This window comes from Corvus brachyrhynchos, unplaced genomic scaffold (assembly GCF_000691975.1).
Source record: "Corvus brachyrhynchos isolate BGI_N302 unplaced genomic scaffold, ASM69197v1 scaffold58, whole genome shotgun sequence".
Lineage (NCBI taxonomy): Eukaryota > Metazoa > Chordata > Aves > Passeriformes > Corvidae > Corvus > Corvus brachyrhynchos.
This window is the reverse complement of record NW_008239539.1, coordinates 90,796-106,461: the sequence shown is the minus strand read 5'-3', so window position 1 is coordinate 106,461 and position 15,666 is coordinate 90,796. Positions and strand designations below refer to the sequence as shown.

General features: G+C 40.2%; 1 protein-coding gene across 2 annotated transcripts in view; it reads left to right on the top strand.

Annotated features, from left to right (window-relative positions):
• KIAA0556 (KIAA0556 ortholog) overlaps nt 1-15,666 on the top strand; it is a 70,427-nt gene that overhangs the window by 40,467 nt on the left and 14,294 nt on the right. For both annotated transcript variants that reach the window (XM_017741246.1, XM_017741245.1), the window contains exons 18-26: nt 1,052-1,217; nt 4,596-4,753; nt 5,065-5,129; nt 5,486-5,596; nt 7,973-8,112; nt 10,915-11,016; nt 11,681-11,841; nt 14,148-14,236; nt 15,554-15,666. In XM_017741246.1, the coding sequence (XP_017596735.1) occupies nt 1,052-1,217; nt 4,596-4,753; nt 5,065-5,129; nt 5,486-5,596; nt 7,973-8,112; nt 10,915-11,016; nt 11,681-11,841; nt 14,148-14,236; nt 15,554-15,609 (1,048 nt within the window). In that variant the 3' untranslated portion in view covers nt 15,610-15,666. The remainder of the gene's footprint in view (nt 1-1,051; nt 1,218-4,595; nt 4,754-5,064; nt 5,130-5,485; nt 5,597-7,972; nt 8,113-10,914; nt 11,017-11,680; nt 11,842-14,147; nt 14,237-15,553) is intronic.

Below are 15,666 nucleotides of genomic sequence, written 5' to 3'. Positions count from 1 at the left end.
AGTAAGTGGGTTATATTTTTAATTTTTTTTTTTTTTCCATTCTTGATTGTTTTGCTTGAGAACTTTTTTGGGCACAAGAAACAGAGGCTCTTTTGGCTTTGGGTATTCCTGCAAACATGTTGAATTTGAGTACTTTGCAGTGCTCTCAGCTGTGGCATTTGGAATAGGTCCCGTGTACTATTCAAGACCAAATCAAGAATTATGTCTTCTCTCATGGACTCCCTAATCAGTTCCTCTGTGAAAGAGTCATTATTCAAATCTTTTTCTTTAAGGAATTGCCAAGTCTGGCACTCATTCTTCCATTAAACTTTTAAATAAATAGTAAGTATATACTTACTTTGGCAGTGTACCAAAGTAATTACAGTGGAAAATTAATTCATATTCTCCTTTACTCCATCTTTGTGTGGCGTAGTTTGTGGTAGGAGAATATAATGTCAGAAAATACCAGATTTAACTTTATTTAGTCAGCCTGAAGCCTTTGCTGTTATGAAAAGACATTGTCCTGCTGGTTGGAAGCTTTGTAAAATAGCAGGGATGTGCCTAATTGTGTCCATGAAGGATGTGAGCAAACCCTGCTCCTGCTCAGGGTTATCCAGCTGCCATCCGGTTCCTCCTCGGATCCAGTAGAGTTGTGTTGGCATAGAAACACCCTGCAGGGTGCCAGATACACTGCTTTGGGCATGGAGCTGGATTAATAAATTATATTGTGGCTGGGCTTAGAGTTTTGCCTTCATCCACTTTGCTACAAAGGCAGTTGAGCTTTCCTTTGCCCATCCCTGTTCACACAGGGAAAACCTAAGGATTTTGCTGTTTTTCCTTAAGCAGACCCAACTAAAAAATACTGGTTTTTTCTCCCCCCACTGTCTTTAGTTCAATACTTGCATGTTGTTTTGATGTTTACTGTGCTTTTTAATTGCATGCACAAGGGCACATGAAGCCCTGGAAGCTGAAAGTGGCATCTAGAATGAAATGAACCTTAGGAAAGTCCCTGCTTTTCATGAGAGAAGCCAGCTTTTCCCTTTGTGCAGCTAATGGACTTTTCTCTTTGTAGGTTAATAGATGGCACTAATATCACAGTGGAGGATGACCATATGTGGCTCATTCCCTTCTCTTTTGGAGAAGATCATCTGCTCACAATCCATTTTGATAAAACTGAAAGTATTGCAGGGCTTCGCTTTTGGAACTACAATAAATCTCCAGAGGATACCTACAGAGGGGTAAGTAAAAGAAAAGGAGCACTGCCAGCAAAAATATACAGCAGTGCATTGGAAAATTGGTACTGTGATGAATGAATATAGCTGCCTTAATGGAACATCATAAATCTTTCTAGATTGTCTGAGTCTGAATTTTGTGGCAGTTCAAAAAAATAAAAAAAAAAAAAAAAAAAAAAGCCAGAGATGGTTTAAAGAAATCTTCACAGCTGATTTTTCTAGGAGACACATGCAGTAGTACATATTATTTTCAGGATATATGATTCTGAAGTGGTATCCTCTCAGTATCTTGTATATAGACCTGCCATATGATTCTGTATTTCCTGAAATGCAGGGAGTGATATGAGGAAAACTTCCAAAGAAATTCTGTTTAGTTCAGGTTCAGAAGGTCACTCAGTACTGCCTTTTCCAGGAAGAGTCTTTTGAAATTTTAACATTTATTAGGGAAACCTGCCACCTTCCAGCAGTTTGGCTAAAATAATTTAGCTAAAATTGTATAACTTAAATCCTCTCTTCTTTTTGCAGATTGCCTGGTTTATATTTTTTTCATGATGAATTGTTGGAATTGACAATTGACACCTGATGGAGATAATTTTACACCTTTTCACTCTGAGTTTGGCTGTCCCTCCTTTCCCTGCTGTACTTACACATGTAATGATAACACTTAATGATAACGATAATGATGATGAACCAGAGATTGCTGTTCATTGCACAGAAAGTTTAGGAATCCACTTGTTCCCAGATTTTCCATGCCAAAATCAACTGTTGCATTCTTGAAGTCCAAATTCAGCCAATAAATAAGAATAAAAGTGTTGGCACATATTAAACTGGAGAGAGACAGGACAAAAAGGATCAGCAAAGTTCTGGAAAAACCTCTAGAACTGAAGTTGGAGGCCTGGATCATCCCTGGGATTGGGCATGACAGTGGCAAAGTTGCCTGACTGTGTCTTTATGTCAATTTACCTTCCAAGAATTGCTGTAGTATGAACACTGCCTGGCATCCTTCAATATCAGCATGGGGGTTGGTGGTGCTAAAGACTTCCAGAGGGCCAGAGCATAAGATCTTTCAATTAATCCCAGCTGACTCAGAGATTTTAACACAGGGCCCCTGATTTTTTGCACCATCGCATTAGCCCAGCACATTTGACACACAGGAGGGTTCTGGAGCATTTTGAGCATTACCACCTAAATATACTCCCTTTTAATGACATTTATGTCCTGATTTCAGCTGGGATAGAGTTAATTTTCTTCCCAGGAGCTGTGTTTTAGATTTAGGGTGAAAATAATGTTGGTAATTTAACTGATATTTTAGTTGTTGCTGAGCAGTGCTTGTTAAATCTCTAAAATCTAACATGGAATTTAGTCTCTGGAGGCCAAACCAAGAAAAAAAGGAAGAAATGTGTATTTCCAGCAGTTTACTCGTCTAGGTAGGAAAAAAAAAAAGTGATTCTGATACAGGTGTCTACCTGCATGAATACTGGAAGTCCCATAAGGGTTAGTGGGTACCATCTAAAGGAGGAGCCCATACCTGCAGTCTTGTAGAAGGATAAAATAAATTATTTGGAAAACAAAAGATGCAAGTCTGCTGGGCCACAGGAAAGGGGGTTTTAGGCTGTAAACCCAGGGCATCCTGACATCTGTCTCTTGAAGTATTGCTGCTCCTTCTAGGGAGCAGTCCCTGGGTGTGAGATGGAATGATTTGTTAGGCAGCTGCAGGCTGGGGGATTCTATTCACAGCTTAGTGTGAGAGGGTAATGGCAGTGACTGTCAGAATGAAGACTCGGGTGCTATTTGCAGCTCTGTGAAAAATCACCTTGTGAGAGCTTTGTTATGCGATTTGTAAAATGCAATATGTGACGGCTGAGTGCCTCCTCAGATGATGAGAATTACTTAGAAATGAGGGCTGTAAAGGGCACATAAATATAAGCAGCTGTGGTATAATAGGTAAGATTTCATCTCTGACTCTCCAGACTTCCCATTCACTATGAGTTTCCGTTTAGGAAAGTGTATTTCAGTGGATTTCTCACTTCCTCTCCTTAGCCTGGCAGACTTATTCAGCTGGAAAGCAGCATGCAGAAGAGTTTCTCATATGAAAAAGATATTTCCTTTCTTCGATCCCAAGTGTATTAAAGATGAAGCCAGAAATAGTTATTTCTCCACACTTGGTAGTCCTACAAACATTCCCTCCTAATTAATCTTCATGGAAATGAACTGAGCCTCTCCTCTAGTCTAGTACAAACTGGTACTTAGTGAAAGATGCTGCTTGTGATGAACATTAAGTTATATTTAATGTATTAGAGAGCAAGGTGCAGTGATGAATTGTTGCTGCGTGATTGAATTGTTCTGTGCCTGGGATCATGGATGCAGCTCCATATGGAGCTGGGGGAGGGTGAAGGGGCCAGGACTCTTGCCTCATCTGCATAAATGTGCTTGAACTATTCATTTTAACCTTCAGAGGCTGGATAAGGTGTGCTCACATCTCTGAGGTGGCCACAGCTCAATTGCCTCTGTCTGGTACAGGTACCTTTTCTTTATTCATATGCCCTTAGGTTACACACAGCACTGCTTGGCAGATGTGTTTGCATGATCCTGGAGAAGTCCAAGTGCCACCTGCCACAAAGATAAATAGAACTGCTGAATTACAGGCTTCTGTAAATGCAACACAGACACCAAAGTCTGCTCTGGAGAGAGCACCAGGCTGTGGGATTTCTGGAAGGGTGCCCTCAGCCAGAGCTGGGCAATCACAGCTGCCTTAGCAGAGCATTCATGTGCATGATGTCTCCTCAAATCCCCTTTGTGACATGGGCTGACTTGAAAGCTGAGGCTTCCCCCTCTCTTAATGTGTGTAAATACTGCTGCAGGCTCAGGAATCAGAGAATTGTTTAGGTTGGGAAAGACCTGTAAGGTGATCATGTCAAACTGTAAACCTCACACTGCCAAGGCCAGCACTAACCCATGTCCCCAGGTACCTCTCCTACACCTCTTTTAAATCCCTCCAGAGATGGGATCTCCACCACTTCCCTGGACAGCCTGTGCCAATGCTTGACCACCCTCTCTGTGAAGAAGGGAAGCTTCAGTTTCCTGAGATCTAGTGACATGCAGTAATGGAAGGATCTGTCAGTACTTTTTTTCAGTATTTTCCCCCTCAAATCCTCACCTCTCCCATCCCCATCAATGTCAGTGATGACATGGACACTATGGATTGCAATTGGTATCTGCTGGGTTAGGCAGTCATGCTATAGAGGGTATAGGGCTATAGAGGAATGAAATGAGTACAGCTAAACGAATGAAATGATTTCAGTCACTGAAGTGAATGGAATGGTTGGCAATCTATTTTAAGTAATGTCATGTCATGTAATCTTATGTTTTGTTCTTTTAAACCAGGCTAAGGTGGTCCATGTGATGCTGGATGGGCACAGCATCTCGCCCCTGGAGGGCTTCCTTATCCGCAAGGGACCAGGCAACTGCCACTTTGACTTTGCCCAAGAAATTCTCTTTCTTGACCATCTACAACCCCAGCCAGCTCCTAAAGTACACAGGAGGTAAAGTCGGATGTCTTTGTTGTCTGAACCAAACAATTTCTCTTCACTGTTTTAGTGTTATTTCACATTCCCTGTGGAAGGTGACTGTGTGAGGCTCCTGGAAGAAAACATGGAGCACTTAGAGCAGAGTTTCATTGGGTTTTAACTATAACCAGATTTTAGTGAGGTCTGAGGGTGGTCTGGTCCATAATCACAGGTGGAGTGGTTAGGGTGGTATTTGTGGAGGTTTGTTTCTTTGGATTTGTTATCTTCTTTTCTGAATGAGCCAAGGGTACATAAAAAACCTGGTTTGACGTGGGTTTTTTTGGCAGGACTTCTTCAAGGACACTGGAACAAGCCAGTATGGACTATGAAGCACCATTAATGCCCTGTGGTTGTATCCTTCCCTGTCATCTTCCTTGTCATAAAGAGTATTTCAGAGTTACATACCAAAAGCTTAGGAGTCCTGAGCTTTTTGAATCCAATACTTTCTGGTGCTTTAAGGTGTTAACAAGCTACCAAGAATATGAGAAAGGCTTCCATAAAGTACAGCTTAAGAATGAATCAATGAAACATAAGATATGAATCTGTGGCCTGTTTTCAGATACCCTGGTAGCTTTTTCTCCTGAACTGCAAATAAGAGCATCTGACATCATGGGCTGCACAATTATTTTTCAAACCGCAGATTAAATTGTCTGTTAGGACAAAGCTGCTGTATCGATATTTTCCTTAATAGCATTTTGCTTTTTATAGTTATTTTCCAGTTTCAGCTCCTGACGAGTTGGGGTGATCCCTACTACATTGGTTTAAATGGACTGGAGTTGTTCAATGAACATGGAGAGCAAATCTTACTGACTGAAAACAGTATCCTTTGCACACCAAGCCCCTCTGGCCCTGTTGATGCACAGGCATTTGTCACAAGGCATCCCTTCCAGATTGCCAGGTCCTGTGTGATTAACTCTGCTTCTATTTCTCTGTCTTTGGGCAATGAACCTTGTTTCCATATGTTTTTATGGATTCTATATACTTCCAGAACATTTCTTCTCTGAATGGGATGCACCAACAAAGCAGGACAAGGTTAGAGAAGGGAAGGCTTAAGAAGGGCGTGGTATTTTCTGCTCTTGACATTTATTTCTTCTGTGGTGTGGAAAGACCAGAAAGTTTGCTGAGCTATAAATTCATTGAGTTCAGTGCTTTTTCTTTTTATGGAATCTTTCATTGTGCCTCAAGAAAGAAATTTTTCATAACTCTCGTTCTGGAGATTTAGGCTGTTCTAGACACCCAATGCAGTCATGAAGATCAGGGCTGAGAGTTTGAATTTGATTCAGTGTTCCTTGGATATCCAACAGAGGGAATGAAAAGCATGTTTGGAAGATTGATGTTCATCAGGGTTATACTTGGTGCTCTGTACCAGCTAAAGTCTTTTAGGAGCTGAAAGCTTCATACCCCAACATACAACTCCCATTGTGGCTTTGTCGAGGCAGACATAAAAGCCACACTAGTCATAATCTATAGTCAAGAGAGGTAGAAAGATTTTTTATTTTTTCTACTGCTTTTCTTATACCTCTTCACAATGGCTGTGGCCTGTTGAGATTGGCTGCTTAGCAAACAATGACAAGGCTAACAAACAATGGCCATTCAGGCAGTAAACAATCAGCTATGCAAGCAAAGGTATAACGGCTACATACTATCCACGAGTTCTTCCTTGTACACTCTCAATGTCCCATAACAAGAACACCCTCTCCTGGTGTCCAGAACATCTTCTCTCATTGATTATCTTCTTGGCCTTCTCTGTGGGTTTCACTGAAGCTGCAAAATTTCACTGTCATATTCTCACGGGTAAATTCTGCCTGGTTTCAGGTGTGATTCTGTGAGACTGTCAGTCTGGCTGTCAATCTCATCAGGTCCCCCCTTTTGTTTTTGTATTACAAAGGCAGCATTTATTGACTCTTGCAGGGAATGAAGAGCATGTTTGGAAGATTGATGTTCATCAGGGTTACACTTGGTGCTCTGTACCAGCTAAAGTCTTTTAGGAGCTGAAAGCTTCATACCCCAACATACAACTCCCATAGTTCAGGTACATGGAAAGGAACATTCTTAGCCCCCTAGAAAGAATAAATAGCACAAATGCTGCAGGAATCGTTTGTCTCTAAGGATCCTCACTGCCTGATAAATAGGGAATTCAGTGAAATAAAGGCTTTTTCCCAAGTGCTGTTTTGATTTGTATGATACACCTTGAACTTGAAACATTTGCAATGGACAAGAAGCATTTTGAAATTGAGAAGTGGTAACAAATTGTCTTTAAGAATCAGGGATTTTTAACTTACCTGGTACAGCTCTACAGTACAAAACAATGCCAGATAAAGAAACCTCAGCTCGTTTTGAATGATCACTTGTTCTGCCTGTGCAGTTGTGTATGGGATGTATTAGGATCCTAAAAGAGCATATTTGTCTTAGTGCAGTATTTAATGTGATAATTCACTACTGAATCTGGAGCAAGCTTTTCTTAAACACTTGAGGCATTGCTGTGTCATTCCTTAAATTCTTTATAAACTCTTACAGACTTTAGATAGCAGGACAAGGGGAAATTAATGTCCCTCAAACTGGATTGCTCAGGATTCATAATTCTGAAGACAGTGCCATTCATCTCCACGTTTCTTTGCATGTCTTTAACATTCATATATGTTTTAAATGTAAATGTTCTCTTACAGAGAAAATCTGGTTGTCTGTTCAATGGAGGTTTAATCTTTCCCTCTCAAAGAAGTGAAAAAAGGTTTTATTACACAGTTACTGATTTTTACCACAAACCTTGAGAAACTCAAGCAAAACCTAGTCTGAGTGATGACTGCCTCCTGCAAAGACACTCTTCTTGAGATATGTTTTATATGAGGAATTTTCACAAGTTTATGGTAAAAATATGGGACTTTGTCACCAAAAAGCTGGGAATTGCCTATTATGATAATGGAACTTTACTGATGAAGTCATAAGTACATATTTGAGAATAAATTAAATGCAGCTAGTTACTTGATTCCTATTTTAAAAATAAATTTGAATGCCAGAATATCTAAGGGTTGTCCTGCTTTTAAAAATGTGCCCCCAAGTTCCTCAGCTGTGAAATCCTGGGAGTACTGCTGTAGTGGTGGAAACTCATTCATGGAGTTGGGAAGAGCATAAAGTTTTAAATATGATGTTTCTGAAATATCCCTTTTTGGGTTATTTATGCTTAAAGTTTTTTTTCAGATATTGCTGCTTTTCCAGATAGTGTCAACATTTTAGATGATGTATCTGGAGACATCCGGACTCCAGACAAACTGATTGACAGAGTAAATGACACCACTGATGGCAGACACATGTGGCTGGCACCAGTTCTTCCTGGTTTGGTACATTTTCCCTTTTCATTCTGTTTTAGTGCTGTGTGTGGATGGAACTGGAAGCATGGAGGAAGGGGGAAGCATATATAATTTGTAGCTAAATTTGATATTAGTAAGTGATGCTAAATCACTGCTTTTTAGAAGTTGTTTTTGGTGCAGCCTCTCTGCACTGCACAGGCAGCAGCAATGGAGGTTTCCCAGGTTTGTAATCTCCTGTCTCCGTGGGGCAACAGCAGAAGATTTTCCAGAGATGGTTTTTGAATTACTGTGACGACGATACTGATGAAGGATTTCTGTGCAATAAACACCTTTCTGGTGCTTTTAGGTTCATTTCTACAAAATGCAATGAATGTTTTTCCAGCAGTGAGAAATTCTTTTTTAATCTCATTATCTGTGTTGAATTCAAATTTATAGATTAGGGATGGCAGACTTAGCATTTCATGTCCTAAGGCCACAAGTGATTCAGCCCTTTTAGAAGTTCCATGTTTAATAGATGGGATATCAAAAATCTAAACAGGAAAAGTAGATAAACTTAGATGAGTTCTGATGTTGTTTTGGGAAAGGACATTTTTTAGGGGCCTGTAATGGACATAATTAAGGTGTTTTTTATTTCCTATAAGAGAATGGATTTGAAAAGAAAACGAAGTATAAACCTGACATGTGGTAAGTTATCACTTACTGTGTTGGAAAAATCGTGGCTCCATATGTTGCAGTTATTAATTAGAATATTAAAAGCCAGGAATTGTTAATTTATATCATTATGTGTTGTAATGCAGGGCTATAATTAAGGTAAAGCTTTTAGATATACTTGAGAATAGTGACCACTTGCATTTCCTAGGAAAGTGGAAAGTCTGTGTAATGCTTGAGGCTCCTACTGTGTAGATCCCATATCTTGAATCCTGGCAATTTGATGGGATGCTCAGATATCCATTATAACAGGATGACTGATTGATTTGACAGCCATCTGAGTGTACTCATGTCCTTACAAAAGACATGCTTGCAGAGGCTGTTTCACTTGGGAAAAAGGAAAATAACAGGCCTTGGAGTTCTCTCAGAGGTGCAGCCACTGCTTTGTGTTGTTCTGCCTGACACCAAAGTACTGCAGAAGAGCACAAAATACCAGCATTAAAGGGTAAATTGATAATGTGAAATGCAGGAGACAGAAGCAATTTAATGGCGTTTTCTGTCCTTGAACTGTAACAAATTACACCTTTGTAAGATCCACAGAGTACTTTTCCCTCCTCCATCTTCCCTGGGATGGTTGTTCAGCCAGGAGGTGCTGGATGAGGCAATCAGCCTATTGATGCTCAGCTTCTGGAGCTGGGCTGCTGAAGCAGGGCTGGTGAACACTCCCATCCTCAGTGCAGGCTGCTTGGAAAGCTGCAGTAGCTCTTTGATGTGTTGGAGGTTCAAAAACTTGAAGGGAATTGATATTATGGCCTTTCTTTTCCTTCCTAGATGCCTTTTCCTTTTTCATTCTAAAAGTGATTTCCTGTTTTTCAAATTCTTTACTTACATAAGCAGAATTTGAATTATTTGTTCCCCTGTTACTGACTGTCATTTTATTTTTTTGTTTGAATGGATTTTCAATCAAATATATAATTTGCTGTGGGACTAACAGTTGTTGTTGGAGACAATGCCCCAGTTGTCTCGTGGAAAATCACAGATGCAAACATTTCTATTGATCCACTCTAGCTTTCTTTCTTCAGTTAAAAAACCCCAGCATAATGATTTAATATAAGCTACAGTATCTTCTCTAGTACATCAAAGGATTAAAACTTCAGAGGATGCTAAAGATGAAGCTTAAGCTATGTTGATCCAAAGTTGATATAGTGGCTCATGAAAGGAAAAGCATAGAATTAACTGTAACAGGCAAGATTGGTTTCCTGCAGCCTAATCTTTGGTCTTAACATCTTGACATTAACGTCACTGTAAGGCAAATGAATAATACCTCAAGCAGTAATTGTTTAGGAAGCATCTGGAGGATTGTCTCTAAATTCCTGGTAGTATAACACACAGAAATTGCAACATTTCTGCAATAGCTTTAAAGCATACAGGGGAAATTTTAGTCTTGCCAATAGGAAGGTGGATTGCATTCGTATTTGGTAGAAAGAAATGGAATAGAATATCATAAAATCATTGACTCACAGACTGGTTTGGGTTGGAAGGGGCCTTAAAGCCCATCCAGTGCCACCCCCTGCCATGGGCAGGGACCCCTTCCACTAGACCAGGTTGTTCCCAGCCCTGTCCAACCTGGCCTTTGATGCTTCCAGGGGCAGCCACAGCTTCCCTGGGTACCCTGTGCCCAGGGCCTCCCCACCCTCACAGGAGACAATTCCCTCCCAGTATCCCATCTAACCCTGCCCTCTGGCATTGGGAAGCATTCCCCCTTGTCCTGGCACTCCAGACCCTTGTAGATGGTGTCTCTCCATCTTTCTTTCAGGCTCCATTCAGAATAGAACAGAACAGAAGAGGCACCAGCTTGTCTTATCCTTAAGGACACGTCTGTATTTGGTTTATGAAATACTCATTAAAAGTGTCTCTCTCCCCCTCTTCCAATTTCCAGGCAGTCTAGGATGATGAGGACAGTCTAGATCTCATCTTCTGTACTTTTGAGAGCGCAGCTGTGGGGTAGAGCCAACACCTGGGAATTACAGCAGGGATGATAGCTGAACTTCCATCCTCAACATCAGTTACCTCTCCTCCAGCTATATCTCTTTAAACATGAACCTCTTTTGATGTAACATGCATGAGAATTTAATTTCTTTTGGGAATTTGTGCTGTTAAATGTAAATGAATTCTCTTTTACAGGTGAATAGGGTATATGTCATTTTTGACGTACCTACTACGGTGTCAATGATCAAGTTATGGAATTATGCCAAGACGCCTCAGAGGGGTGTGAAAGAGTTTGGTGTAAGTCATTTTCCTGTGCATTTTGTATGTCCTGGTGCGTCAGCCAGCTCCATTTCTGTACGTGTTCTCACAGTTTACTGAAGTGCCATTCCATGTGATCTCAAAGGATGGGATTCATCTCATTTAACTCTGCATTCAGTATTAAAATGACTAATCTATGCCTGTCATCTGTCCTCCCTTTTTTTTGTCCAGGGAAAGAAAACTTTATCTGATTTTTTTCTTAGATAATTGTCTTAAGACAGGATAACACTTCTCTTTTTCCACTGACTGTAGAGTAGGCCTGGAGGACTAGTTTGAACTACAAACCCAAGTTTTAGACAGCTGAAGTGAGGTGAGATTCATTAATTCCTAGATTTAAGAGTGATTCACTGCAATGAATAGAATGGCAATTATGTAAAACATGAAATACATTTTTAATTACCTACTTGAAAGCTGCATTAAAAAACATCAGTGAGAAGATAAAAAAGTTGGGGAGGAAAAAAAAAATCCAACTCCAGCAGCAAATAGAGAAAAATGGAAGTTTTAAGGAACAAAAGCTAAATTAATAACCGGACTTGTGAAACAAACAGGGCAAAATGCTTTCTACTTAATTGCTAGAGACAACTGCTGAAAGCAAGACCTGATTTCTAGATGGATTTTTTGTTGATTTCTTCAATATTTTTAGCTTCTGGTAGATGATTTGCTTGTGTACAATGGGATTCTGGACATGGTGAGCCATGTGGTGTCAGGCATCCTCCCCACGTGTGATCCCGTGGTCCCCTACCACACCATCCTCTTCACGGATGATGAGAGGGTTTGCCATCAGGAGAGGAGAACTGTTATCAGGTACGTGAGAGGATCTTGGCTGGGACAAAGAATCTTGGCTTTAAAAGCTGCTTTTATGTGACTGATGCCAGCAATGTGTGTATTGCTGAGGAAAAATCCCCTTCCAGAGCATCCTTGGCCTCACTTGATGAGGAATAGGTAGGTTTTTAGATATGAGGACCAAATTACTTTTTATTCCTGATCTGTATTTACATCTGTTTTCATGAAAGCCTGTAAACACAAAATAAAAAAGTTTGGCTTCCACAGAGGAGGATTAATAAATCTCAATGACATTCCATAGAGGGGGAAAAAATAGAAAGTTAATGAAAAAAACAAGCTTCAAAATTAAAGAAAATAAACTCCTCTGATTTGACACAGATGCTAATTAAGGAGCCAGAACTCTACTATTTTATAAACAGTCTAAAATAATGAACTTCTAAAATGAGAAATAAATTGCGTTTGGGGTAATGACACTTTGAAACCACTAAGCTGGCAATCTCATGGAGAATGTGATGAAATGCAGTGAAAAATGCTCTTACATTTAGAAGGTCAGGATTGGTAGGGTCTAAAAAACAGTCCCTGGCAAGGAAAGTAAAGATTGAAAGAATAATTTGTTTTAAATGGGATTGAAAAGTGAAAAAAATGAAGGCTCATAGAAATGAATACTTTCTTGTATGTTGGACAGCTGACAAATAGAATGTCTTGCACATGCATCACTTGGAAAGAAAGGGCGAGTTTTGTATGGCAAAAATGGTGTGGGATCCATTCAGAAGAATATTCAAACATTTAGAAATAAGCAGAAAGAATATAAGATGCCCTGATTAGAGACAGAAGTTCACATCTGCCTACAGGGTTTGTTTTCTTGTGTTTCCCTAAAGCATTGGCTGTTGGCCACTGGTGCTGTCAGAGGTTAAATAAATTGTTATTGTTTGGATGTATTGTGTTAGACTCATGTTTTTGTATGAGTGGCTGTGTTGTCATGGTAAAATTTGGAGGTGAACAATTTCTCAAAGTGAAAAAGTTGCTGAAATGAGAATGCCTTGGGGAAATAAAAGTTTTGAGAAATTTTTCAATGGGATAGAAAAAGGAGGAGGAGGGGAAACCAACCTTTACTTTCCTCAGCTTCAGATCTTTCTATGAGTAAAATTATTTTATTGGAAGCAGGGAAGCACCAGCTGTAATTACAGATCTTTTTTACATGACTTCCTTTGCTCGTATTTTTAAGACATACATCCTTTGATCTACTTTAAAGAGGAGTTTTTGGGGTCACACTCACTGCATGGTCTGTTTTCCAGTAGAGAACATGCTGAGCCTCTCCTCTTCCAGACTTCTCTGCAGGAGTTTTCTTGGTCTTTCTTCCCAGCCTGGTCTGCAATCATCTTTTCTCTTTTTTTCCACTGCCTACCCTACTAAAATACAGGGTACTCCAGCAGCAATGGAAAACATGCTGGATAATATCCCTTCATTTTAAAAATGCTCTGGAGCTTTTAGGTATTATTGCTTGTGATGTTGGCCTATTCTGTTTCACATGTCACTGTTCAGTATTTTATGAACCTGAACTTGAGTCTGATATTATCATCAATAGTGTAAGTTTTGGGTTACTTCAGTATTGGCTCTCCTGATTCACTCTGACAGTTTGAGAGACATTACATTTTTCTTCAGTAGAAACCCATTTTGTGCTGTATTTGGAGAGGAAAGAAAAATACACTTCTTTTGTTGCAAAGGCACAAATGTTTTGTCTGTGTGGAAGGGAGATGTTATTAGTGATGTTTTCCTTACCTTTCAATTCAGCTCACGTTTTCCCCTGTAATTAGTTTAGTTTAATTTACCTTTGAAGTTATTACTTCTTTCCCAAAAAGAAATGGTTAAAATTTTGCAGCAGCCTGCAAGCAAAACTTGTCACAGTAAATGAATTCTGTTTAGTTCAGAAAAGCTTCAAATAATGCTATTTCAGAATTACAAAGCAGTGTGGAAGTTCCATACCAGGTTTTTTATACCCCCTTTGTACAGCTCTGATTTAAAATCTCACTTTGGTTTGTGGTTCAAGCTGTGTATGCAGGCTTGAAAATTGTAGAGTGAATATGATATTTATATTTGAATGTGTGGCTGAATGAATGCCACTAATTAAAACTGGCAAGAAATCCTTCAGGTGGATGAGGACAGAATGCCTTTCCTGTCTGGATAATCCTGTGTAGTGTGGCTGTGCTGTGGAGCTCTTCAGCCTCCAGGACTCCAGACATCACTTCTTTGGTAACCTTGTCCATGATTCTCATAACTTTTCACAAAGTTGATTATTTTGGCTGTTGTGCTGATCTCAATCTTTTCAGCAATCATGTGGAGGACCAGGATGTACGAATGATGAATGAAAATGAGATTGTCACCAACAGCAAAAAGAAACAAGTTGTGGCTGATCCGGGTAAGTTCTGTCTTCCAGGCTTTTCTTCTGCTCAATTCCTGCAGGCACAGTGTGGATAATGACCGTTGTTATGGACTTAAACTGGGAAAAGTGGGGAGTCTTACGTATATTTAGCTCTACTTTTTCTGTCACAGAAAGACAAACCGCAAATTTCATCACCTGGTGGGTTTCTACTCTGTACCTAAATCTGAAAGGGGATGATGTGGTTGTGGCTTACAGCACCACAAATGCAGAAATCCTCAGCAAAGAAACTGGCTGAAGATAAATTGGAAATGGCTGTTAATTGTGCAGGTTCATTGACAGCTTTTGGAATAATAGGCTCATTGCATCCCCATTGGCCTTTTGAGCAGCTTTAGAGATGGTGCAGATGTGTCTGAGAATCAGCTGCTTGATGCTCCTTGAGCAAACCCAGAATCACAGTGAGTGTAACAAGGGGGAAAACATGTTGACTCTGTTCCTCCCACTGTCTTTCTGGTTGGTCTTTTTGCTTACAAAGTGATAATTAAAAAGACAACCTCTCTTTTTTTTCCCAAGGAGAAGGAGTAGATTGTATTTATAGTCTGAGGAAAGTCGTTCATTGTAAATTACTCAAAATAGCTCCCTAAATACATCTCAAATTCTCAGCCAAGCTGGTATATTCATGATTGGTTTTCTCTCCTGAGCATGACACTTTCTCCAGTTAGTTCTCTAGAAAGTGTTACAGATATTATTTGATGGCTTTTAATAACAGTTCTGTAGGAGAAGGATTTGAAATGCCATTGCCTGTAAAAAACCAGCTTGAAAGTTATTATATTTAACACTAGCCTTGTCAAAAGTGTCCTGGACATCTCTGTGCCCATTGGAATGTCATCCCGGGTTCCAGAGCAGACCTGTCCAGTAAAGAACAGCTGTCATTGCCATGGCCATCACATCTTTTCCAGCATGAAGGACACAGAGCCTCTGAAGTCACCAGCTGAGGGTGGCCTGTTGCCCTCTGTAGTCCTGGCTGGTATCAGCCACAGGGATTGTTGATCACAGATTTGTGGAATGATTTGGGTTGGAGGAGACCTCAGGGGGTTCCCTCCCTGAGGGAGGGTCCAGCCTCCTACTCAGGAGAGTGTCAACACTGAATTCAGAGCAGATTGCACAGGAAAGCAATTCCATGGGACTGTGAAAAAGCTGGCAGCACTCACTGTCAATGTAAGAAACATCACCGAAAAGAGTAGTTCGGCTTTATTCTGGGGTGGAAAGGGAAATGGGCATTTTTCTTCCTCGTTTTACTCATTGGTTTCACTGTTAGCCTACAGTCCTAAAGCTGCACTTCATTTTCCCTGACAGCTCTGCGCCCCAAAACCTGCATCTGTGAGAGAGGACTGCAGAGGAGGAAAAGATAACAAGGAAAGTCCTGAATGCATCTGGCCCTAAGTAGTTGCAATCCAGATCTGCAAAAT